Source organism: Vanessa tameamea, chromosome 24 (genome assembly GCF_037043105.1).
Source record: "Vanessa tameamea isolate UH-Manoa-2023 chromosome 24, ilVanTame1 primary haplotype, whole genome shotgun sequence".
NCBI lineage: Eukaryota > Metazoa > Arthropoda > Insecta > Lepidoptera > Nymphalidae > Vanessa > Vanessa tameamea.
In genome coordinates this window covers 2,726,382-2,752,155 of record NC_087332.1, presented here as the reverse complement: position 1 = coordinate 2,752,155, position 25,774 = coordinate 2,726,382, and the positions used below count along the sequence as shown (strand labels likewise).

The window sequence follows — 25,774 nt, the reverse complement described above, 5'->3', positions numbered from 1 at the left end:
AAAATCGATTTAATAAATATTTTAGACAAGACAGAACTTTTATAAACGAGAGTATCAATAATTCTAAGACTAGAAGTTTTAATTAATTTCTAATTAAGTTACTAGACAGCGGATTATTCTGCAAGAACTCACTTCTTATCTCATTTGTGATATTAACATGAATTACGGTCTTATTGCGTCATTTAAATTAAATGATTATCAATGTAAATGTCGCATGTTACTTTTTGACATTTCACGTTGTTCGATGAGTTCCGAGTTTGTTCTTACAGAAGAGCACGACTGGTGACTAGTGAAGATATTTACAGACTTCTAAGTAAATGGCCTCATTATATTTAATAAATTATTATTATGAAAGTAAATTTATTAATAATATTATGGCTAAAAATTCAAGAGAATTTCAAAGAAAACTGCAACCATTTCCTAAGAAATGTTATAGTTTTTCATTATCATGTCATGTTACGAAACCGAAATATATAATAAGCAAAATTTAAAGCAATATCATATATAAAGCTACGGCAACATATTCGCGATCAATTAGTTTCCCATTTTGTACTATATCACCTTGAAGGATGTTAAGTGTAACTTTATTTTGATGTAAAAGGCATACTCAGTGTTGCCTGCCTTGATTTTCGCGATCATTGGCTCAGATACACGCGTTTTAGTCTGGCTCGTCTGAGGTCTTTATATATCATATATTATTTTATTATAACTACAACGGATTCGAATTGGATACGCAGTAGTGAACTATTATTATTAGTAAATTAGCATTAAATGTACATTACATTTATTGACATGATGTGAAAGGGAGGGAAGATGTATGTTCACCTATTACCGTGTAGCTCTCAATCATATTTGACAGCTAAGCCTGTGTCATACGTTATGAAACATTTTATTAAATCCAATATGGCGGACATGACGCAATATGCTAACTAAAATAAATATTTGTCAAACGTGACTTTTGTATTACATAATTAAGCCCGGTTTCTATAAAGAACTACTCGTTTTGCTTACGAATAATAGAATTTAATGATATTTCTTGTATCCAAAAGCAAAACCAATCGTTTCTCGAATACGGTAACCGAGCGTTAAAACTAATTAATATATTACTACAAGTATTTAAAACGGGATATTTACCATGTTTTTTATTTTTATTTGGTGGCGCTCGATAACAGTTCCACCAAATAAAAACAAAAAAACATGGCAAATATCCCGTTTTAAATACTTATAGTAATAAAAATAACCATGTTCATTTAAAATCTTATATAATTAAGATATATTTCAATATGAAGCGAAGTAAGAACCCCAGTGACACTAGTATGAATCACATGAAAGCGTAATAGAGCATTGTGCTAAAGGAAATTAAAATATGTGCACAATATTTAAAGTACACATTCGAATACAGGAAAAACAGCCCGTAAAAATCGTATGCCACGCAGGCGTTCGATGCAAATATGGACTTCAATTACTACGCAGAAGGTTCAATTTCCTTTAACACATGTAATTTACTCTACAGCTCGATGCGAGACGTCGTTTTGAATCGTACTATGCTTGTGTGTAAGTTAATTACATAAAACATATAAGTGGGTACTTATCACTTATATATCAGTTTCCTTGAATATGTAAGGTGCTGTATTGAACTGTATGTAGCGTGTTCCGGGCGACTCCAGCTCGGGTTCCGATTCGTCCGTCGTAACATGTTTAGGAGACGATTCAGAATGATACTCGTGACGGAAATTACCTGGAAAATTTAAGTCACGCTTTGTAATACACGTTAATATAATTATAATGAAGGCGTGTTTGGACTGTGTTTTGTACATATTTCATTGTGCACAGATAGACAACTACTGGCTATATCAAATCCTATTCGACTTGATTGGGGGGTGATTAGTTAAACAATGTCGTCTTCCTCTTTCAAATGTCAAATCAGTGACGACAGAAAGGGAGAAAGCATCGTTTATAAGTGAAACCGTAAGTGTCCACGCAAACTAAGTGACGGACTAATGCTTCGACTAGATCTTGATCTTGATCTCCACACCTGATAAATTAATTAAGTTAATTTATCAGGTGTGGAGGTAATTGATGATCTGTCAAAGATCTGTCAACATTTCAGTTTTATTACTTTGTACAAAGATCGAGTAAGATAAATAACAATAAACTAATTAAGATTCCATTCTATGATTCCTTTATTATTTAAATTATGATTGTCATAGTAATTACTTTCATTTTGAAATTATTTTTTTAAGAGATTTTGAGGTCCCTAAGAGATCTGTCAGTATGATTTATACAAAGATCGTAACCGGCACAAGGGAGATGATTGAGATAACATTCTATTATCCCTAACACAATTAATGTAGCATTAATTGGCAATTAAAATGTTGCTTGTGACTGTTTTTACCCGAACTCTTCAAACTAGCATAACCTTGGTAGCAGTAGTGTTGAGTGGGGGGGTCGTACTCAATGCCCTTAGTTTGTTTGGATTCTGTGTTTATATTATTGAATATTCAATTGTCATATTAATGTAAAGATAATTTCTCGTTATTATTCATAGAGGTATATATTTAATGTGAAATAAAAAAATAAAACTAACATAAAGCCTGCAACAGAAGCCCACGTAACTAAAACAAGATACTTACAAGCAAAGCGTCACAGGTGCGGGTATTACAGTGGTATCTGAAATTAACTAAAAATCAACTAAAAACAATAAGCAATAACTACGACAAATAACGACATAAAATAAACCTTATTCTGTTCATCATAAGTACCATATTTCTTTGCAATATGATAGCTATGATGACCTCTGTGTACCTTATTATAATTTAAATGGTGAAAACGAATATATTTATTTTTATAGTTATATATATATAGTTGCCACGCTGCCGTTTAAAAAATATCAAGTATTGTATTTAAAATTCAATTAACATTTTCTCACTTTAATATTTTTTTTTACAATATTTATTCAACGAAAATAACTTTGAACTAGTAAGTTTTCCATCGTAAGACGGGAGTTGGACATTGGTGTTGGACGAAATATGCGCCAACAACTTTGGCAACTAAGATGTTATGTCACTTGTGCCTGTAGTTACTCGCTCACCCTTTAAACCAAAACACAACAATACTAAGTATTCCTATTTGGCGGTAGAATATCTGATGCGCGGGCGGTACCTACTCAGACGGGCTTGTACAAAGCCCTACTACCAAGTAATTTCATAGTCGTACTTCGCACCATTAAGGTAGCTTGACAAACGAGATGACTCACTAGCATTTATTATTTAAACTAAGAGTTCTTACATTTTCATTACTGAGCCGATTATGATGTAATTTGCTATGAAAACGTTCTAGGCGTTAAAAAAATCCTAATTGTTTTTTTAACAAATCGTTACATATTCAAAAAAGGTCGTATATAATATAAATAATAAAAAAAAAAAATTAAACGTTCAGTGGGGAATGTTTATTTTCAATTGTAAAGCATCACGTGACAAGATTTCTTTACACATAATTGTATCATTTCGATAATGTCGACATAGAAATTAAAACAGGAACTCGTCGCTTCGTAAAGTATTCATTATAAAACAGTTTTCACAAGCTGCCTAATAATATAAAATTCATTTCTAAATCAACACCATCGAAAGTATTATTAAGACGAAGTCTTAGTGTTAAAAAAGCGTCAAGATTAAAAAGTTATAATTTTGTTTATTCATTTAATTATATATATGTCAATATTTTTAGTATAGAAGTATATTTGGAATCAATTCTAAAATTATAAACCATATTCAAACATTTTTAAAGGTTATTCATAGAATACTCGTCAATACGAATCTATCGGTGAAAAACCGTGACATATTCTTCGTCTCGGTAGAACCATTCCGAACCCATGCTGGTTCAATATTTAATCGAATCAAATGTGTACCGTAAAAGATTTCTAGAATATATTTTTTGTTTCAGAAAAATGACATAAAAAACAACTCCCTGTATATCATGAGTTGTCCTTTGTGCTCCTTGCGCGATTTTAATTAACATATACATCAATTAGTGGAACAGAACTATTGAGTTTTTCTAGTGTTTTGCCGGTTTTTCTCAGTAGAATCTACATTCGAAACTGTTTACTTTTATGAGTTCATTCAGAATGAAATAAAAATTTTAATTTAAACTTTTAATAATATTCTTGGTAAGGACTAACCTTTCCAGCCAACCATAAAAAAAAAATTATTACGATGTATTATATGAATATCCCCTAATTTTTTGCATGGAATATATATTTGGTGAAACGTATGTACAACTGTCCTTATCACACAACATGTGATAGAAAGGATCGGACATGTCAAACTATTATATTTAAGAACCACTTGAGCAGAACTAGACTAGATTAATAGACCATTTGGTATAAAATTTGCACTTTTGGTATAAAAAGTTTCATTTTAAATAGCACAGCTGAACTTACAACTATTATGTACGTTTCTATTATTAATAATTGGTTAATTAAGTTATTAACAGCCGCGCTGTTAATAAATAGGAGTTCACGATAAATCTAACATACTTATTACTCAAATCTAATATTGCAACCAAAAATGCATGCTTCATAATATAATTAATACTATTGTAAAACAATCATGCTTCGAACTTCATACTTTTAAGTAAGCGTCAAATAAAATAAAAATGGTACACGACCACTTGTAACAATATAGGTAACTAATCAAGTGCTACAACAAAATACAATTTCAGCAAAAACGGCCTTCGTTATTCGAAATTAAAAAAAAAAACAAAACGACAATCGAAATTTAAATTTGTATCGTCCAAAATTCTACTTTGATTTCGAATTAATTTCGAATGTTTTTATTGGTCTGTGTAATGTAATGTCAAATTCAAATTTCGATCTGTCAAAATTGACAGTAATTCCAACGAAAGCGTACGACGTGTGGGTGTTCGTCAATGCGTCATGAGGTGCAACATTTCAAGCCACTACAGTCACAGGTCACCGTCCGCGCCCTCCGCCTACAGAACCCGTAACATTTCAAGGCGAAACAGCAGAGCCCGCACTTTTTACTACCATCCGACTTGCAAGACTCGCGGCTATTCAGCCTTTGCAACTCGGGAACATCTTCGTCACACATCCTGCCCTTCTCTTTCTCGTCATTCCCACTCAATAGCATGTCCAGCCTGGACTTCAATTGGGACGGCGATACGCTCCTGTCCCTCGTCAGTTTATTCGATTTGATATCGATATTCGGTCCCACGATATCGATTATTTCCGTCAAATCATCGGAACCGTTCGACGTGTCCGCATTCGGTGTGTGAGATTCTACACTCTCTGGTGTGTACGGATCGAGAAATTTGGTGGGACTCAATAGTGTTGTATCGATATCGTTAACGAAAATGCCATCGCAGCTGGAATAGTCAGCGCTAGTGATTTCGACGAATGGTATTCCAGATGTCTTCTCGTTCAGGGAGCCGGTTCGGGTGCGTCTAAGCCTTTGGTCGTCGGATAGTAGTTTGTCGGGATAGCTCGTAGAATATTCAATATTTTTTAGTTTTTTAGTGTACAAATCGGGATCTGTAGGTAGGCGGGGAATTCTCTGCGTTGGGGTCATTCTAGCTGCGCAAGCGCACAAGGCACAAGACATACTCTCACAACACTGTACGATACCTCGATCGCTTTGCAGCATCACGCGGAGATAAATCGGCTGTGGAGAGAACATTTTTAATTGGTAGAATGTGAGTTTAATCTTAAAATTAACTATATATTCCTGGAAGATCGTGTGACCAGCTTCGATATTTAAAAAATAATGTTAAGCTCGCATATACAGCACAATATTAGTTTAAAAAGTATTCAATGACTACCGAAATTGTAGCGGAATTAATCTACTGCTTCAAATGAGTTTAAAGTTCAAATTGGGTGAGTTTGAGACTGTGGTAGGAATTATAAAGTTTTTCTACATGCAGTGTTTTATTAAAGACAAATCATTTCGGTGGGGTTACGTTAAAGTTGGTGTATGGCTTACCTTATGGTCACCCATGCAGGCTGCGTCACCTATCACACCGTATTCGCTTCTACGCCGGGTGGGCGCATCTACTAGTCGTCGCAGTTCAGCGGATGTTTCGCCGGATTTAGGCGAACCTTCTGATTGGTTCCTCACCAACTTACGACGACCAGGAGAAACATCAGAATCCGATACCCTGAAATTGATTTTTATGATTGCTAGAGGTTATCTTAGCCCGGTAGTGGGACTTTTAAATAAATGGATTTTCTAATTTACAAGATATTGTAGCACGCGATTTTTTTTATTTTTAACAGTAAGTTTATTTTATATTATTAAGAAATAATAAATTTTAAACTTCACTGCAAAAGGGCCTAAGCCCAGCTAAAAACCAATTAATCATGATCTAAGAATTAATACATCACAGCATATATAAGCACGTCCATTTTAATAAACATCCTTCGAGCAACTTTGAAACTTAACTGCTTATAATATGGTTCAAAATGGAAAGAACGATTGATATATAGTTTATATGTTGAATACAATGAACTACAAAACACAACACGACATCAACATTCCGGTAAAAATGTAATCGTACACCTTGTACGGAAACTGGAGTGCTTATTATTGTCCGGAAATAAAAATTGCGATTCAATCTTTGATACTAAATTTACTTTTAATATCGAAGATTTGAATTAGTATATACAAATCAATATTAAAACACTAAATCGCAATTCCGATTCTCTGGACGAAAAATGAACTAATCCTCGTGTCTCCAGTTGAGGCGATAAGACTTGGTGTTACAAGTTTGAGAAACGTTACTACTCAACTCCAAGGTCAAAGTGGTTCAATTGAAAACTTTTGATACTTTACTGGCCTCATCTTAAGTTGTTGGTTTTAGGGGATTTTGTGTTAAGCGCATTCCATCAATCGAGCACGTAAGCGTTCCAAACAACCCTTTTAATGGGTTGCAACCCTTATGGGGTAGCAACCCATTAAAAGCTATTTCAAAGAAAATAAGGGTTTGCAGTTGTGCTGACCCCAGTGAATGGGATAAACGGATGGTGATGAAATGATCGATGATGATTTAAATATGTCGTTATGTATATTGACTGACTCATCACAGATTTCTTTGAATAATTTATAATTCGACCCCCGAGACCCCCATTAGTCGACTACATACTCTGTTTATATTTCAGAAAAATTCAATAAATAGAAGGTAGGTTACACATACATCTTTTGTACGACAAATTTTCATTATACAAAAAAAAAATCGAATATAAAATTTTAAGTACAATTTTTTATGTATTTCAAATTGTTGTCCTTTGTTATAAATTAAAAAAAAAAAAAAACATTATCAACGTATTGCAGACATAACAGTGAAACAATAACTACGAGTCACGTGACTAACGGGACATGGTTATTCTAGTAAATTAAATTTTCAGAGATCTGTGATGAAGTCAGTACTGTCATCGCTGAAGTACATTGGATTAATTACGGGACACTTTTATCACAATCGTTCCATGACTTACTGTTTTTTATTTGCGAAATAAATCCCTTTCAACCTGTAAAATTGCTCCTTTTAAAAATAGTACTGTTTTTTTATACCAAGGCAAAGATTGTGACGTAACAGGAGTCCATCTTCTCATCTCTCTAAGGTAGTCAAGTGTGCTGTATCGAAACCTACTTATTAGATCTTTCAGTAATCGTACTAGCGAGTGATTTTTTGTTCGAGACTCTACTTTCATAGTAATAATGTTTATCACGATTAAACTATTCAAAATAATGACTGGGTTCATAATGTTAAAACTATGATGACTCCTTTAGCACATTAAGGTCATGGTGATCACAGTCTCGAGATTTGTCAAGCTTTCCATTTAATTCAGTACTATAAGGTGACGATTCAGAGGTGCTTCTATGAGGCTACTCGATTCAAAAATGTTTCGATTTTGACTAGCAAAGTCAAGCACCTTTAGCTATGTGTTCGCCAACGTCCAAGTTAGGGAGAGCTAGTGTAGTGTGGGGTGGGTACCGCGGGGAGGGGCAGGGCAGGGTCTCACCGCGCGTTGATGGCGTGCTGCAGCGCGGTGGGGTCGGCGATGCTCTTGCGGCCGGCCACGGCGGGCACGCCCAGCACCTCCAGCTCCGACGCGCTGCTCTTCTTCTCCAGCGTCTTGCCGGGACTCACCTGTTTGTTCTGGTCACTTTATTAGTCAGTCTGGCAAGTGGACTCCCGAGCGAGGCGATTACGTTTGCCCGGGGACGCTGGTTTTGCAAGGCCACTTTCGATACCATCGACGCCCCGCCCGTCACGTGATATGTTTGATATGTTCCTTGTATCACGAAATTGAAACGTCGTAAGCGCCATGACATTCCTGGTACTTACAACTTTTTGATCGCGAGAAAACTATTCCTATTCCCTATAAGCGATCTAGCGCTGTTTGTTGTAACAGTTTGAGAAGATGTCATAATGAATATTTATCGCTGCAACGAACTTTATTTCTAACTTTTACCTGTTTATTTGAATAAATTGTTTACATAAGAGTTTTTGTCCATCGTGGAATATGTGTATAAAAGTAACGAAAAAAATGTTATTTTGATATTAAAATGAATATAACTATAATCGAAATATTCTGTGGTAAGTAAATAATCTTTGTAAATCAAGCAAGGCTACCTGACTGTTCTGTCGCGCCGGCGAGCCGGAGCGAGCCGGGCTGCTGTCGGACGACGATATCCGACCGCTGCCGCTATCCGAGTCAGCCACTGACTTCCTGTGAGTCGAGAACATTCTATATAACTTTACGACCAATAGTGGTGTTCTTCAAAGAAAATTGGTCGCTTTTGAGGGAAGGAAGGATGAATCAAAAAAATAGCTGTGAAGTAGGAAAATAGAGTGAATTAGAGGAAAGCTCATCGGCGGTAAGCTCTGACGGTCTGTCCGCGTACCTGGAGCTGTGCCTGGCGTCGGGCTGCAGCAGCAGGCGCGCCGACTGCGACAGCAGCACGCGGTCGCACCACGCGGGGCACCTGCGCGGGACACACATACACACACACACATACACGCGAATCTGACAACGGTAGGCATGAGCTGACAAAAGAAACTCCAAGAGTTTCTTTCGCCGGTTCTTCTCCGGTCAGCGTATTTTCTTTGCCGGACCGGTGGTAGTTTTTAATTTGATTTGTTCGTTCGTTCTGACTATCATCGAGTGAGACTGAGCCAACTGTCATGTAGTGTTTATGTGTGTGTGTTAAAATAGGTACGCTCTCTTCAATTGGACGGTCTCACTCGTCTTTATCGTAATTACGTCTCGCATTTGGCTTTACGTACTTGCCGAGACCGGACGATAAATGGTCCGGTCGTCTCGTAATCGGCTTTAGGCAGTTACGAGGCTCAGATTATATAACCAACGTAACGAAAATAAAACCAGTGATTTCGAATTGAAATATCAATTTTTAAAATGGCTTAAACAATGAATTACTTATACAAGTATTAAAATTATGGGACTGACGTACCTGTGCAGGACAAAAGTCCCAAAATTAAATAAGAAAAAAAAAAGTATTAAAAATTATATATTTTTTGTAAACTATTAATACAATATTATTTTAGGTCTGTATGCCAGAACATAGTGAATATGTAATTTTCGGGATATCCGTGAAAAACATACCTGGTTTTCATATAGTGCGTGGGGAGATGCACGTCCTCTTCGAAGGGGTAAGTAGGGGGAAATTTTACGGGAAACTCAAATAAATGAGATCGAAGTGATTCCAGCTCGCGATCGAATTTTTGTAACTGAAAGAAATGGAAATTAAGAAAATTTAGACGATTTCATTTATTATATATATAGTACGTATTTGTCAAATACTCAGATTTGACTGAGTTTTTAACTAAATTGACGAGACTGAAATGGCTCTCCACGACATTCATGTACGTACTCGTAGTCGCACACACGAATCAACCGTATGAACGTCAATCAGCTTTCAACGATTCACGTGGGATGAGAAATGAGTTCCTACTGAAGCTGTTCCTAAAGTGTTTCTGGGCATGTTTTAGCGTCAAAATTCAGTACAGAGGACTTAGACCGCTGTGTTATATTTTTTCAAATACAATATACTTTATCTTTTGCAAAAAGTGTACGACGAAATTGGTCATGGGATGATGATATCGTCAGCCAACTACGCTGGTCCGACCTGGGGTTCGAATCCAAAATCTCAGGATCTGCGGCATTATATCAAGCCATTAGACCAAAGAAGGGTATAACCAGCTAGAAGAATAGAGACGTGTTACCAACTTCGACATTGAATTAACGCCATATCATCCAGATCTTGAATAGCCTATCATATTCGTACTGGATACGAAAAAAATTGATTAATAGAATAGTCTAGTCTAGTCAATAGTCATCAAAAACTGCGAATCGCATATGTAAATCTATGCTTTATTTATCCGTAATCATTCTTCGATCGGAACAGGGCACGTATTTTTTGGTAATTTCTTCGACTTACCCAAGGTTCCCTGAATATCTTCTGATGGTCGACATGGGCGAACTCCTTCTTGCCAACAGTAAGTACTATGCGGTCGTCGGACTTGGATCGGTATTGCAATTTGGACGAGTCGACGTTCGCGCCGTTTTGTAGTCGACATGATGCCAGTTCTTCTGTTACTTTCTGCAATAACATAATCATAACATAAACATAATCAGCCTGTAAATTTCCCACTGCTGGGCTAAGGCCTCCTCTCCCGTTGAGGAGAAGGTATGGAGCATATTCCACCACGCTGCTCCAATGCGGGTTGGTGGAATACACATGTGGCAGAATTTCATTAAAATTAGACACATGCAGGTTTCCTCACGATGTTTTCCTTCACCGCCGAGCACGAGATGAATTATAAACACAAATTAAACACATGAAAATTCAGTGGTGCGTGCCTGGGTTTGAAGCCGCAATCATCTCTATCGTTCTAACTAATGGGTCGTCTCGGCTCAATAAAGAAAACTATATGACATCAATTGAATTTATTCCCTATAACACTCAGGTATAGTATAGCTTTGTAGCAGTGAATTAAGTTTTAGAATCAGATCAATTCCAGAGATTAGTCCCTATAAACAAACAAACAAATTTTACCCCTTTATTATATTAGTAAAAATTAATCATTCTAGTAAATAAGAGCATATGCTAATATAAGACCATATACCGCTCACGTATACTACCGCAAAACTTACTATTGTTGTGTTGTGTGGATGAGCCAGTGTGACTACAGGCAAATGGGACATAATATTTTAGCACCCAATATTGCAGAGCATTTATTATATGGCCTACCCAAACAATCTTGGTAAAAGCTTAAAACAGCTCGTTAATCGTAAATCAAAATTTTTCAGTTACTGCTACACTAACGATTCGTTAAAAACAGAAACCGGGTATAGCAGAGAAACCATTTACAAGACCAAATCAAAAATCAAACCATATATAATAAGTACGTACCTTTACCACGGCTCCTGTATCCGTCCTAAAATTAAAGTCTCCGAATATAAAGTATGGTGCGGCGTTCACATCTGAGTGTAAGTGACGGAGTGTGTGTCGTAACGCACGCCTTCGACTTCGACAATATACCTGACAAAGTATTTATTATATAATACTTAATTAAATTCGATGACAAAAATAATTTACATTATAAAAAAAAAAAGTTTAATGTCCGTCTCGCGACGGAAGACAGAAGTGATAACTTAAAATAATCAAGTTGAACTATTTATCTAATATTGAAATAGTTTAACTTAATGTTTAGGTTATTACTTAAAGTTTGTAAGGAAAGATTATTTATTATTAAATATTTTATTGATTATAGAATATATTTATTCTTAGTTACGAATGTAGTATGTACATTATTAGTATGATTATTGCCTGCCTACCGCTGCCGTATGCGTAAGAGAAACGGAAGCTAGACAGACTGGCGCCGTAACGCGTTACGTAACGAAGCGGCTTACCATAAGAAGTTATCAATTCAATTATCACAGTATTAATATAGTAAAATATATCTTAGTAATCAACATTGCTTAAAGATCTATTCAGTCACGAAGTTAAAATATATTTTAATAAAATAAACTTAATAAATATAATCTAATTAGTATTGTTTTTGCTGTCTTTACTCTTAGTCGTCTCACGCACACAGCTGTACTATGACACGTCAATTAATGTTAATTAACCATTTTTACAAGACGGTTTTTGAAACAATAACAACTAATTGAGGCTCTTAAGCTATAGTCAGATCTTTGGAAATTTGAGACTAAGACCTTCGTTAATAACAGCTTGAATGAGGTTGGAATGATTTTAAAAATCGTTTTGCATACATTTTTAATATGATGTCTTGTAAGCCTGAGTACAATGACTCATACTAATGGGCGCCGATAATCATATCGCGAAGGGGCGCGACTTCATGAATGATTTAATATAGGTAGATTAGTACCTAAGTTTAAAATATTATTTAATATACATGGAAACTGCCAATAAATTATTATTATTAAGTCTATGTATGTAGTGCATAATATAACAGAGCTTGGAAATCACATGGAAACACGCGAGCATGGGACACGCAGGTATAACGAGAGCGATACTAAAAAAGGCAACCAAGGAGTTTTTACTCACCGAAGGAAAAGGCTCCATAGCCAACAGATTCGACGCATCGTGAAACAGATGTATATTAACGAACTCGATCGCTGTACCACGAATTGACCATCGCGTCCTGAGAAATCCTTTCCGAGACCACTTGCACTAAAAAAAAATAACTCAAATATTAATTCTATTGTTTGTTTTATTTTATTTGTTTAATTTTATTTGAATTTAGAATACGTTACGTCAAAATAAACGTAACTTTTTAATAATAGTAGGTACTTTACAATTTAGTGTTATAGCCAAGGTCCGTCATGGCAAAGCTATTTTTTTAATTATTCAAGTTCTGGTTAAACTGCAAAGAACTTACTTCGGGAAAGAAATGTTGAGGAAATTTTGCCTTTTCCTTCGTCGTAACCTTCTCAATGTTCCCACTATTCACCTCCTTCCCCACCACATCGACGTAAGACTTCAGCTCGAAGTCCCACATCTTGAGATCTGTCAGAGTGGAATGCGCGAAGTACAAGTTGCCTAAAGCCTAAAATAAATAAATAAAAATAATATAAATATTCTCACTTAGTGCTCGCATATGGTAAATAGGCAATCACTGTATAGACACGAGGAGGAAAGGTAAACTAGATACGCCTAGTTTCCGACCTTGCAAAGTTAATACATCCTTCCCGGGGGACGGTATTCGCTTCTATAATAAGATCCTACAGTTATTTTTACTTGGTGGTGGCTTCCCATTAAATTCAACAGTATAACATGGCGATTCAGAAGTACTTTTATGAGCAATATTATGTACCAAATCATATGCAACTAAATTAAACTCCGGCTATTAACTCAAGCCTTTATTTAAATGTTGTTTAAACGTATGGTTCCTGTTTTCAACAGAACGTTGCTTACATTTCAGAGTATATAAACTTCCTCCGGAAGAAACGTGTTTTCGAAGGATGTTTTTTTTAAATAAAACGATAAATATATATAATTAATTCCATTATCTTTATTGAACATAGAAGCATTACAGTTTCTTAACGATTGTCAAAACTCTATCAATGATTCGGAATGGTTTTATTCCTTCTCAGGTTCGAGAAGAAGGACGAGCATTCATATTATATCATATTCCCTAGTTTTTACCTTGGGAGGTGGAGGTACTTCGTGGTATAACCAATTTTATTAATAAGAAACAAAAAAATCGGCTTACAACCAGATAATTCGGTTAACAGACTAAAAGTTATAATTATTATTCAGGGCAATTGAAAATATTGATACATGTTTTTCTTATTAGTTTCTACAAAAATAATAAAGATGTTTAATAAAAAAAAAAAAAACGCGTGTAATTTTTCACACGATGTAAAACCTTTTTGAAACACAAACTATTCGCTTCAAATTCAACCTTGAAATACTCTCTTCGAGACAAAAGATGTCACACTTCAATTAAAAAAAAGTATTCAAAAGATGTCGCTACAATTAGAAAACCGTAGTCAAAAATGTGTCATTATAAAAACATACTTGTTTCTTTTGCTGACGTATCTAACCACTAACCGCGAACCAAGTGTATGCCAAAGTTCACGTACAACATCAAGTTGGAAGTGTGAAATAAAGTATTAGCTTTTGTAAATATGTCTAAGATTTTTGAAAGTTGCTACATTTATATTATTATGAGAAAAATAATGCCACTGATATCCGAGACGACCCATTATTGGAACATGGAAATCTAAATTGGAAATTACGTGTTCAAATTGGGGTAAGCACCATCAGAAAACCTACAAGTGTTGGATAAAAAAACTGCCACCCGTGTGACCTCGCCGGTGAAGGAAGAAAACATGAGAAAACCTACACCCTACCGGCGATGGAAAACGTCGTGAGAAAACCCACACCCTACCGACGAAGGAAAATATCCTGGGAAAACCTACATGATTCGGATGAAAATCTGCCATATACCTATATCTAGCAACCGTATTAGAGCAGGATTGTTGAATAGGCTTCAAACCTCCGTAAAAGATTATCTTAGAATTACTTTACTTGTCTTATATTCTTAACTGAATTGACTTTTCAATTTACTAACAGACTAATCAGTTTAAATGAAATTTATGCAATAAATGTATTCTAGAAAATTCGACAATAGAACATTTTTAACTAAACTGTTTGATAAATCAAGCTTCATAAAAAAATAAAAATAAACGCAAACAACCTTTTTTAAACAAAAATCTATTTTGGTTTCATCGTAAACAAAATATTTGCTTTTTATAACCGCATCCCGTCACATAAAACTATTTGTAATTCGAACGACAAAATTACTTGCGTCACAATTTTTCTAATATGCGCTCGTGTAAAGATTGAGAGCCTACCCATAAACTAATATCAGGTTATTGATCAGATATGATATCAGCGTAATCCCTGACTTAGCGCCGCGTTAACTTATTGTTCCTATTAAGTTATTAACCGCTTTAAGCACAAGTTTTTATTGCTTTTATTATGGAAGAAAAGCCGTTACACAAGTGGTATCTACATTAGATCAAGTTTCACCATTGCCCGGATATTAAATTAGTAGGACCATAGTATATACCGACTACAGCGTGACCTTACGGCCCGGTTTTTGCGGAACAAACTCGCTTTCAAGGTACTTTTCTAAAAATATTCCCAAACATCTCGATATGACAAAACGAACTCAAGAAATCAAAAGGCAATTAACTGATATTAATGGCTTTAAAAATGAAACTTGATTAATTGAAATAATTTCTTCTAAAAAATTTAGTAAACTGGACAAGAAAAATATCGTCTTCAATGTAGAAATATATAGCCCGATTAATGAGTCGGAATAATTTGCTTGCCTTCGTCGCCGCTGCTGTGATAGAGAATCAATTCAAATAGCCTTTAATAAATACTACCGAAATTTTAACTGTTTACGCAACGTACGTAACGAAAGCTCTCAAAAGCAACAATTTCTTTTCATTTCATTGGTCGTAACGTGGCAGTATATAGCTCTCTGCGATAAACGGGCAATCTAACACTGAAAGTATATTTTAAATCGGACCAGTAGTTCCTGAGAATAGTGCGTTCAACCAAACAAATTACTAATGTTAGTATTGTATGAAAAGACTACCACCGGTTCGGAAAAATCTGAAAAGAAACGAATGTTAGTTTTGTGTGAAATTAAAAACTACCACCAGTTCGGAAAAACCTGAAAAGAACCGAAAGAAACTAAGAAAAATGCGAATCTAACTAATATATACTAGTGTAGGATCATTACCGATTGTTTCATTAAAGCGCAAAATTAAATGTTTGTCGTAGTAAAAAAGTATTATTATGATTCTAATTGCATTCCACTTTTAGTACAACTGCTTCCTTTCTATTTCATATGAGAGGTAATATCTATCTATCTATTTGTATATTGTGACCATTTTTAGAATAAAAACCTAATTTAACCTCTGCAAAATAATGATCATCATACTATGATTTGGAACGCTTTTCCTGTCTAAATATTAGTATTTTATGGAATTTGTACACTACGTCTAAACAAAATATGGAATCAGACAATGATGTCATTATTCTCTATAAGTTCATTATTTTTCTTGATATCATTTCTATGTGTTGATTCATTGCACACACGTAAACAATATCTCACGTGCTATTATTTTCTTATATTGAACAATAAGATGAAATAGTTTGACAGAAATGGACATTTATTTTAGTAAAACTTGTCATATTAACGCTATATCATACAAATATCGTCTGTGGAAAGGAAGAAACACTACAGCTCCAAAATTGTACTTTTGGAAAATAATCTCTAAAGTTTTATATATACCCTACATTCTTAGAAGAATTTGTACTGAAACGAGACGGTTATAAAAACAAAACTGAAGAGAACGGATACCTCTGAGTCTAAATGAGCTCCTTGCACTAACGTATTTATTGCCAAAAGTAATACTAATTAGTGAAAAATTATTCTCTGCTCGACCAAAGATTTTCCTATTGAGAAATTTTATTTTTGATTATGCCAATTCATAGAATCAAGTAAGGCACATTATTCAACAATACATTAAATAGATGATAAAAAATCCTGGAGCTAGTACTTGTTGATGTTCAGGAAGGATATTTTATATAACTTTTACAGTATTTAACTGCCATAACTTTATATTTCAAATACTGGAAACGAATAACTAGCGAGTTTCATGCCGGTTATTCTCCGTAGAATCTACATACATAGCATGTAGGAGAACATACTGATTCAAAAGTGCTTGTAAAAGCCTACTTGAATAAAGTATATTTTTATTTGATTTGATCCGTAGCTAATTCCAACTCGGATCAAATGACAGTGGGTTACAATATACATGTCACAGATTTTCAACCGACGCAAACAGATCGCCACGGGATGTTTTTCTTTCAAAACTGGGCTCGAGATTAATTATGAACACAAACGGTACACCCAAATAAGCATTTTATTAAAAAAAATATTTTCATATATTACTATACGTTTGCCATATACTTTTTAGACCACTTTAAATTCCCTTACTATATGTATACAATATTTGTGATGGCTGGTGATTCGCTCGACTTTACTATAATTACTTCGATTGAATTCTATGATTTCTATGATTGGTCTTTTAGATCGTTATCCACATGTATACTTGGCGGTAGCGCTTCTACAAAGCCGTCTAGGTACTACCCACTCATCAGATAGTCTACCGCCAAACAACAGTACTCAGTAATGTTGTGTAACTACAGGCATAAGGGACATAACATCTTAGTTCCCAAGGTTGGTGGCGTATTGGCGATGCAAGGAATAGTTAATATTTCTTTCAAAGCCATTGCCCATGGGCGGTGGTGACCACTTACCATCAGGTGACTCGTCCGCTTTGGCGTTATTTAGTTGTGGTTATTTATAATACTATAGTTTTAAAAATACTAATACATCACCCATATAGTTACATCATAAATTTGTACATTATAGTTCAACAAATAAATTATGCCATTCTAAAACACGTACATCACATGTATCATTGTGTATCGTGTCATTGAAAAATAAACTTTATTCCCAACGGGATAAAGAAGATTCCACGAACAATTGCTCGATATTGTTTACGAAGGTGCTATTAAAATTAGCACAATACCTTTAAAGGTGAGTTAGTTCAATAGTTTTACGTCATTCGGCCATATTGGATTTATTTGGTCCTTCGACCCGAATTCCATTCCACATTCCATTGAACACGTAACATTACGGATATATTAACAATTAATACCTACATGCAATATCCTCTAAATACATCATTTCTGTAATTCCATTTAAAAGTTGTTTTCCATATTTTCTGAGAATATTAGACGTTTCAAGTGTAACACTGTATTTTATATGTTCACCGTCGTATTCGACGTCACTTGTCACGTCATGATTCATTTGTTTTTTTTTGACAAGTTCAATTTTTAAAATGGCATTTCTATAAGCCCGATCCGTTAAAATATGAGACGTTGTTGACAAAAATAGTATATCACTTCTGTGACGTCAACGTTTTGTTTCATTTATTTCTTTGTTAATTTTAGATTTTCAAGTGGACCTTGTATAGTTTAGTATCTCAATGCCAAATTCGAGGTGACATTTCTTCTAGAAGTTTCTCTTACACGTGAACTTAATATACGTACTTCTATGCCTATAGCTAAATTTAAAACTTGTGTAAAAAAATAAACACAACAAATTATTTTGTACAGGATTTTATAAATGATAGAGGTTGGAGTTAACATTTGTTGATGTCCATACAAAATATATAAATATAATTGTATATGATTATTACAAACAAATTGTTATTAATTGAAAAAGGGTAAGAGAGAGTAAGAAACTACTGAGTTACAAAATAGAATATTCTAGATTCTATTTTGTAACTCGAATAGAAATTATTAGTAATTTCTCATCGTACCAGTTAGTACCAGTATATTTTAACCGTTTTCAAAAAAAGAATGGGTTCTAAATTCCGTTATATTTTTTATTTATATTTGTTACACCAGAACAGCGTTCCATTTATGAACCGATTTGGAACAATATTGTTTTGTTACACTGAGTATATAGTATACCGGTTTGGAACTATTTAAATTTGAAAAAAATAAATCCACCTTAGAGGGTGAAAACATTTTGACATGACAACGCGCGTGAGCGTCGTTCCGTCTTGCATAATTTAAGTACAAACGATGATTTAAAATTCAAACCACATAGATATAACAATAAAATAGATAGCTCAAGTCCGGCTAATTGTATGAAAATTTAGCGTTGCATTTTTTGGAACTGTAACGTCACGAAAGCAATTGTTTAATTATTATCTTGGAATTAAGTCAAAATTCTCGGATATTGCTCTATATAATCTAAATTATTATAAATCATACTCTTATAATTATTTTTTTTTTATATTAAACATATATTAATGAATTAGTTTTATTTTTCGTCAAAAGATTTTTTATCTGTATGTTTTATGCTTATAGTGTGACGTTCAATAATTTATGAGGTATAACCTGTATAACTTCTGAAGCGACATTTTATTTAACAAGACAGTCGCCCCGACTTCTCATGCGCAGACAATATATAAGCCATTATTTTATTTCGTAAACACATACGTATTTAACATATAACTCGATTGGTCTAGGCGCACACTAGTAAAGGTCCCGTCAGAATGATTTTTCCGATATATTTAGTAATCATCGTCTTATATCAGCCAATATAAAGATAACCTTAATAAACTATACTTCTAAACCTTCCTCGTGAATACCTCTGTCCGTCAGTGAAAGCCGCGTAAAAATCCGTGCACAAGTTCTTGAGTTTATCAAATTCAAACATACAGACGTGGCATGAATTCGTTTTATGAATATGTAGTGACGTTACAAAAACTTCCATACGAATATATTAATACTCATTAGTAATAATTATTAAAGTAATTCTAAGAAATAATATGTTAAGTAGGCCATATATTTTTTACGACCTAAGATAAAATTAATAATTAACAATCTTATTAATGAGCATGTAATAAATTATATTATCTGTGAAATAGATTATCTGTTCTTTTTTAACATCCTAAGTATTCATTAAAAGTCTTCGGAGTATTTTTTTTTTTTTAATATTTTCATAGGGAGGTAGGCAGTTATACTCAAATTAACCATCAATTATTATTCTTATGTTTTTTAGTATAATTTGTATCAATTCACTGTAAACACAATTTTGTTTTCAATTTACAAAATTAATTAATTATTATCAATAAGGAAATAGTTTAAGGACTATTTTTGTCTGAGCAAGGATAGGTACCGATATCATAAAACTAACCGTTTCGCTACAAATGCACAACTCCCCTTTTTGCGAAGTTTGTATTTGCGTAAACATTTTTGCAAATATGGGATCGATGTGGCCTTTTCACAATTTCATCATCATAATTGAAAATTCAGTCAAAACGTCAGCGACGTTCACGTGAATTTTCAGCTTCTTGGGAATATATGCAAAGATAGCCTAATTTTTCGGGCTAATTTTATATATTTTTTAAACTTTATTAAATTAATTTCCAAGCATTATTCGCCTAATTATTTTTATCCGTCCCTGTCTGTTTTAAATACTTCAATGAATGAAAAATACACGCAAGTACGTAATCGTGACCAGTGATTAAGACTTAACATCCAAGTGTTCTGTAGGCTGGACCAAAGACCGCCAAGTAGATATCCAGTTATATAATAAAAATAATAGTAATCCAATAATATTGTAAGATATTATACTGGACGTATTTCATATGTATGTTTTCCGCCCACTAAAATCCGCTATGACGTTGGATATAGGCATATTATATTCCTCTTTCGTGTGTTAACATATTACGATTACTGTATCTAATATCATTATTCGCATAGTATGTGTGTGTGTGATCTATGATTTTAGATATTACAAATTAGTATTCTAAACTGCTTCGCCTGTTCCGTTATGCTCGCTGTACGATTGCTTATAACGTTTTTTTTTTAATGGATTTCTCGATACTTCCGCTAAAACGGACGTGATATGAAACTATCAAATATTTTAACACAAAAATGAAGATGCCGTTAAGACAATCTTTGTCTGTCTATGACGTACTTTAAAAAAATATTTCCAGTATATTCCAGTATATTTTCGTAAATAAAATAAAAAAAAATTAAAAATATAGTTTAAAAGATCATAGTATTTCAAATGTTGGAGCAGTGTTAGGAATATTATATATTAGTAAATAGGCTATGTATAAACACCATTGATTTATTTAATAATAATTATAGCATGTAATAATATACATGTGCAATACCACGAAGCCATAAAAAACTTAGAGAAATACAAAGATACAGCCTGTGGTGCAATAAACTCAAAGAAAAATGCGACTAAAGCTTTCCACTTTAACATTTTCGAGATCGTTTAAAGCTTGAGAGTACTCCAACGTCTTTGAGACGACGATTAAAACCTCTTTGTACTTCCATTCTCATCTTGAAATCTCTTTATGTTGACCTTTTTAGTGACGAACTATATTTCTATCTTTTTGATTTAATAAATTGACTGCCTCGTTGGTCGAGTGGCTTACATAATGTCCCAGTTCCAGCTGTCCTACTTCAAAGCCCACGTCGGGCTGTTAAAATTTAGATTTTAGTATCGAATAAATTCCAGTCATAGTCAACGTCTGTAATTTCGAAGTGTGTACACACTCGTGCTTTGGAAAACACGTGACAGCTTCTGCGCCTGAACTGTTTCCGTTCGTAGATTTGCCGTCCCATCTGATTATAAGAGTGAGGGAATAGAGGGCATCTGCGTTTGCGAACAAACTTGTGTATTATAATATGTCCTGCAAAGTTGGCTGGTCTCATTCAGCCGCCGTGACCGAAATCGGTCAGGACATCATGATGTCTTATAGACATGATGATGATGATGAACTCAGTACTACTTCAATCAATGAAATCCTACCTGTTTTATAGTGTAGTTAACTAATTTAAGCAACATTTCGATTTGTTTTTTTTTTTAAATTAATTGTCGTTATATTTTGTCCTTCTCTACTAATTAAAACAGATAAATAATAATTGTGATGATTAACACAACAGCTTCATTAAAAACACTTTTATGATTTTTTTTATACTATATTTTTAAATATAAAACCTGGTATCCACCAAAGAAGGAAAAAACTAATAAGTTTTGCTTGTCATGTCCATTTTCAAAAGTAGTTATAACTTATATAATAATATTTTATACTAAAATCTTCTCCGAAACGCGCAACAATTTCTTTAGTAAGTTCTATCTATATTGGTTAAATCGTTTTTACAAATAACAAAACAAAAGTCTTCTTATTAATTAGAGCAGATCATAAAAATATAAATACCGTAAATTTTTCTGGAGAGCTAAAATCTTCATCTAAGAATATCCTGATCTTGTCGTAGAGTCGTAGTTCTGGACAGTCACAGAGTCTTTGGACAAAATCTTGGACATATTGCATCGACTTCTCGTATGCTTTACCGCCGACTTCTTGTAAATGAAGCGCTATAAACTTGGGGTCCATGCGGGAAACTGCTTGAAGGAACTCCGATGTCCATATTGGGAGCATAACAAATGGCTGAAAAAAAACTAGAAGCTTTAGTACGCTACGCTGCTGATTAAGCTGAAATTCATGTATTTTTTGTAAAAATATAATCTATAAGTTTTATTCGTTAATATATGAACCAGCCTATTGAAATAACCTTTCCAGACCTTCTCCTGGAGAGGCGAGGAGGCTTTAGCCCAGCAGTGGCTCATGTACGGCTCTACCTTTACATTTCATATAATGATATTTTTTTATATAAGACTGGTACATAACACTGTTATAAAAATATATTTACAAAAATATCCACCGCAAAAGATTTTCGGTTGTGTCTGGAAACCTTTGCATAGATATTATATAAACGAAAAAAAATTTATCTGCTTCTTACATGCAATTTCCTAAACATAATGAAAATATTAAGACAAACGATTTCATAATTTATTACAGATGGAAATATATATTATTTCCCACTCCTTTGAACCGCGGGAAAGCCTTCATGGCTTTAATATATAAAAATGTATATAAATACATTTCTTACTGAAGTCATTTGTTTACGCTCAAAAACATATACGACAATATTTATTTATGGTAATATTATTAAAAGTGTAGAACCTAGATTTAATGTACTTTAGAGAGAAGTTTAGTGCGTCCCTTAAGATTAAAATTGTACAATTTTTTTTCTTAGTGCACTTTTACTTGAAGTAACGAAGACCGAAATCTCGACTGTCTTAAAAGGTGTGCGATGATAGTTAGCCAGTTATGCCCTTTTTCAGTTCCGAATTTGAAAATTACAATTATTTTTACGTATTCATATTTCAATTTTTTTTTTATTGGTAACTCTAACGCCAATAGCTACGAACCATGAAAAAAACCATTACTAACAGAGGAGGTGAAAAAAATTACATTTATTAAACCATTTTGTGTTGGACTAATTATATATATTTTTTCTAATTGATAATTCAATATCAACAGTACCAAATATATTGCTCTCTTTTTCTAATCTTTAGGATCAAAAGATAAGTCTTTTAAATATTTGTAAATGTATAATTTATTATAATTATTACATTTTAATATTTTCTCTTTTTATTCATCATTATTAATTTTTAAAAATGGAAATACATTGCACTGATAACCACACAGACAATTTTTTTTTATTATTAAACTCTTTTCAACTTTATCATACTTATTAATTTGTATTTCGTAACTTTTATAAATAATAGTAATTTTATTCAAAGTAAAGAAGACAAAGTTTTGTATGACTTCATCACTCGGCTATTAAGTCTGCATATCGTTGTGTATTTATATTATATGTAGTTGTATGTATATTTATGTTATATGTATGTTACACAAATATAATGATAATATCTCAATTAAAAACAATATATCTATCACAGTTTAAATAAAACATTAACTATCACAAATTAAAACTAAAGACTTAATGCATCATTGTTATCTAATGAAACAAACAATTAAATTTGAAGGAGTTATTTGTAAAATCATATTCTGTCACATATTCATACATATAATGTAACATTTAAAGTATGTACACATCATACTAATTTTATAGGGAAGTCTGATTGCCTTTTTTTTGTATTTTTATAAGCAAAGACTATTTGATAATTCATCTGATTGAAATTTTTATAATATACACATATATTTTTTATCATATTCTAGAAAAGATACTTTAAATATTTTTACATGTTATGTATATGTACAATGACAATTTCATATTTGCCATCGATGAGTTACAGGCTATGCTTTGAAATTTGGACAAGAAATTAGAGAGAAACAAAATAATATTTAAAAAATATATGTGCTAATAAAGATGAAGCAATGAATACATATATCTATCTATAAGACCAAAACAGAAGGAAGTCAAAGTCAATATGCTGGTCATTGGATCATCATCATCTGGATTGATTCTACTTGTTCAATAGTATATTTTTTTTATTTTTAAACAAATATCATCGGATAAAAATTGGTTTAATAAAATGCAAAGTAAATTAGTATATATGTGGTCATAAATTAATGTATACATTTTTTTATTTTACTTTAATTGCATTCTCATCTGTCGTGCAGGTCTTATAGCCGACATTAACATATTATTTTTTAATGCTTATTATGTTATGTTATGTTTTAACACAAATTGAAAAAAGTAAAATGCCACAGGTGTTCTGTATGAGGAAATATATTTAATTGATTAGAAGCATAAAAAAATTGTTGTTTATTTTTGTACCAATTATTAACATTTTCCTGTTTACGTGATGCTCATAACAATAATCCTGATTGGCTGGTGATAAGGCTTAGACGAACTGTAGAATATAAAAGTATATTTATGTCGAGCTTAAAATAATAATTATTAAACTATATATATTTATTTTTTAATGATTTACATAAAATAATAATGCCTGTACATACCTATTGCTTTTAATAGATATATTTTTCAATGTTTACATAATTTCAAATAAGTAAATAAATATTACTATTGTTTTAAAGAATATTTATTGATAGGTCCTTCAAAATTTTGTAACATTTTACGTTGAAATAATTATTAAGTCTGCTCTAATACCCGCTAAAGAACATAAGCTTGTATAAAAATAGAACAAGCAATATGAACCATTTAAAAAATAATTCCATCAAGCAAGCGTGACAAATTGCAATCAGCGTGCATTGACATGTAAAACACTTGTTTCAAAATTAGAACAGTTGACATGCGCAACATTTTAATTAAAATTATGTAGGTAGGCAATTATTGTGACTTCCGAACGTAACGCTGCCTTGAGAATTACGTGATTTAATGAAACAATACTCACGTCCTCGAATATAGATCCGACGTTAGCGGTCACAAGTAACAACGGCACTTTATCCGAACCCATTTTTTTGAACTTCAACATCCCGAAAACGGAATAAAAACAATATCGCTCATACAAAATGATTGTATATGTAACGTTATATTAAAAGTACTGGGCGGATTTGGCGGGTGTATGCCATGACTCCGAGCATCACTGATAACATTATTATGGTTACTATTTTTTTTTATACAATTTAACGCGATATCGCGAAATCGGCCTCCTCGCCCTTTCAAGTATCTGACATTTGTAAATGTATGAATGGGTGACGTTATGTTTTATGTCTGATCCGTAGTAGACTTCATGGCAATCGGCATACAGTTTTACGCATTTAAAGCTCAAAGTAGCCTTATTATTGTGCATAAATAAAAATTATACCATTTTTTGAATAATAATCTACATTCTGTGCCTTTATAAAACAGTTACTCTTTTTTATGTTTATAATTTTGAATTCATTATTGTATGCTGACCAAACATTGGTGAAACGGAACGTAACATTCAATAACAAAACACTGTTGGATGTTGACCAATGACGTCGTTTCTAGTTTTACGTCACGCCCTGTCTTCAGGGACGTACTCGCTTATTTTGATCGTTAACGTAAATAAAGGGGAAGTAAATCTTGAGTTAATAAATACGCACGCAAACGAGGAATGACGACAACATTTTCTTTCCATTTTATTATTAGCTTAAGTAGAGTTTCCATTAATTGAAAACTTTCCTATAGCGCATACCGGAAATTAATTAATTAATTTATGAAAGTACAAACAAAAAACATCAATTTAATTGTAATAAAATACGTTTATTAATAATCTATTTTTA

At 33.2% G+C, this 25,774-nt stretch overlaps 2 protein-coding genes across 4 annotated transcripts in view; one reads left to right on the top strand and one right to left on the bottom strand.

Annotated features, from left to right (window-relative positions):
* Positions 1-25,774, top strand: part of LOC113398066 (H/ACA ribonucleoprotein complex subunit 2-like protein) — a 167,251-nt gene that overhangs the window by 59,611 nt on the left and 81,866 nt on the right. The gene's annotated exons all lie outside the window — the stretch shown is intronic.
* On the bottom strand, positions 1,538-25,217 carry 5ptasei (Inositol polyphosphate-5-phosphatase type I). 3 transcript variants are annotated; one of them, XM_026636657.2, is made up of 13 exons: positions 24,919-25,217; positions 21,911-22,141; positions 12,940-13,107; positions 12,606-12,731; positions 11,448-11,576; positions 10,473-10,634; positions 9,638-9,762; positions 8,919-8,999; positions 8,647-8,743; positions 8,033-8,169; positions 5,997-6,171; positions 5,642-5,678; positions 1,538-1,738 (listed from the first exon to the last, which is right to left on the bottom strand). In XM_026636657.2, the coding sequence occupies exons 1-13, from the start codon at positions 24,997-24,999 to the stop codon at positions 1,596-1,598; spliced, it is 1,692 nt and encodes a 563-aa protein (XP_026492442.1). In that variant the 5' UTR covers positions 25,000-25,217; the 3' UTR covers positions 1,538-1,595. The 3 variants fall into 3 exon arrangements, with proteins under 3 accessions (XP_026492442.1, XP_026492439.2, XP_026492440.2); XM_026636654.2 differs by lacking the exon at positions 1,538-1,738 and having other exon boundaries at positions 4,141-5,678; XM_026636655.2 differs by lacking the exon at positions 1,538-1,738 and having other exon boundaries at positions 4,141-5,678; positions 8,033-8,160.

What these genes read in the sequence shown, in the direction of transcription:
- 5ptasei (XM_026636654.2), bottom strand. Translation starts at nt 24,999, where the DNA reads ATGTTGAAGTTCAAAAAAATGGGTTCGGATAAAGTGCCGTTGTTACTT. An exon ending in CAGCACGCCATCAACGCGCG is followed by an intron (nt 6,172 to 8,032) that starts GTGAGACCCTGC and finishes AATCAATTTCAG; the next exon opens with GGTATCGGATTCTGATGTTT. An exon ending in CCTGCATGGGTGACCATAAG is followed by an intron (nt 5,679 to 5,996) that starts GTAAGCCATACA and finishes TTCTCTCCACAG; the next exon opens with CCGATTTATCTCCGCGTGAT.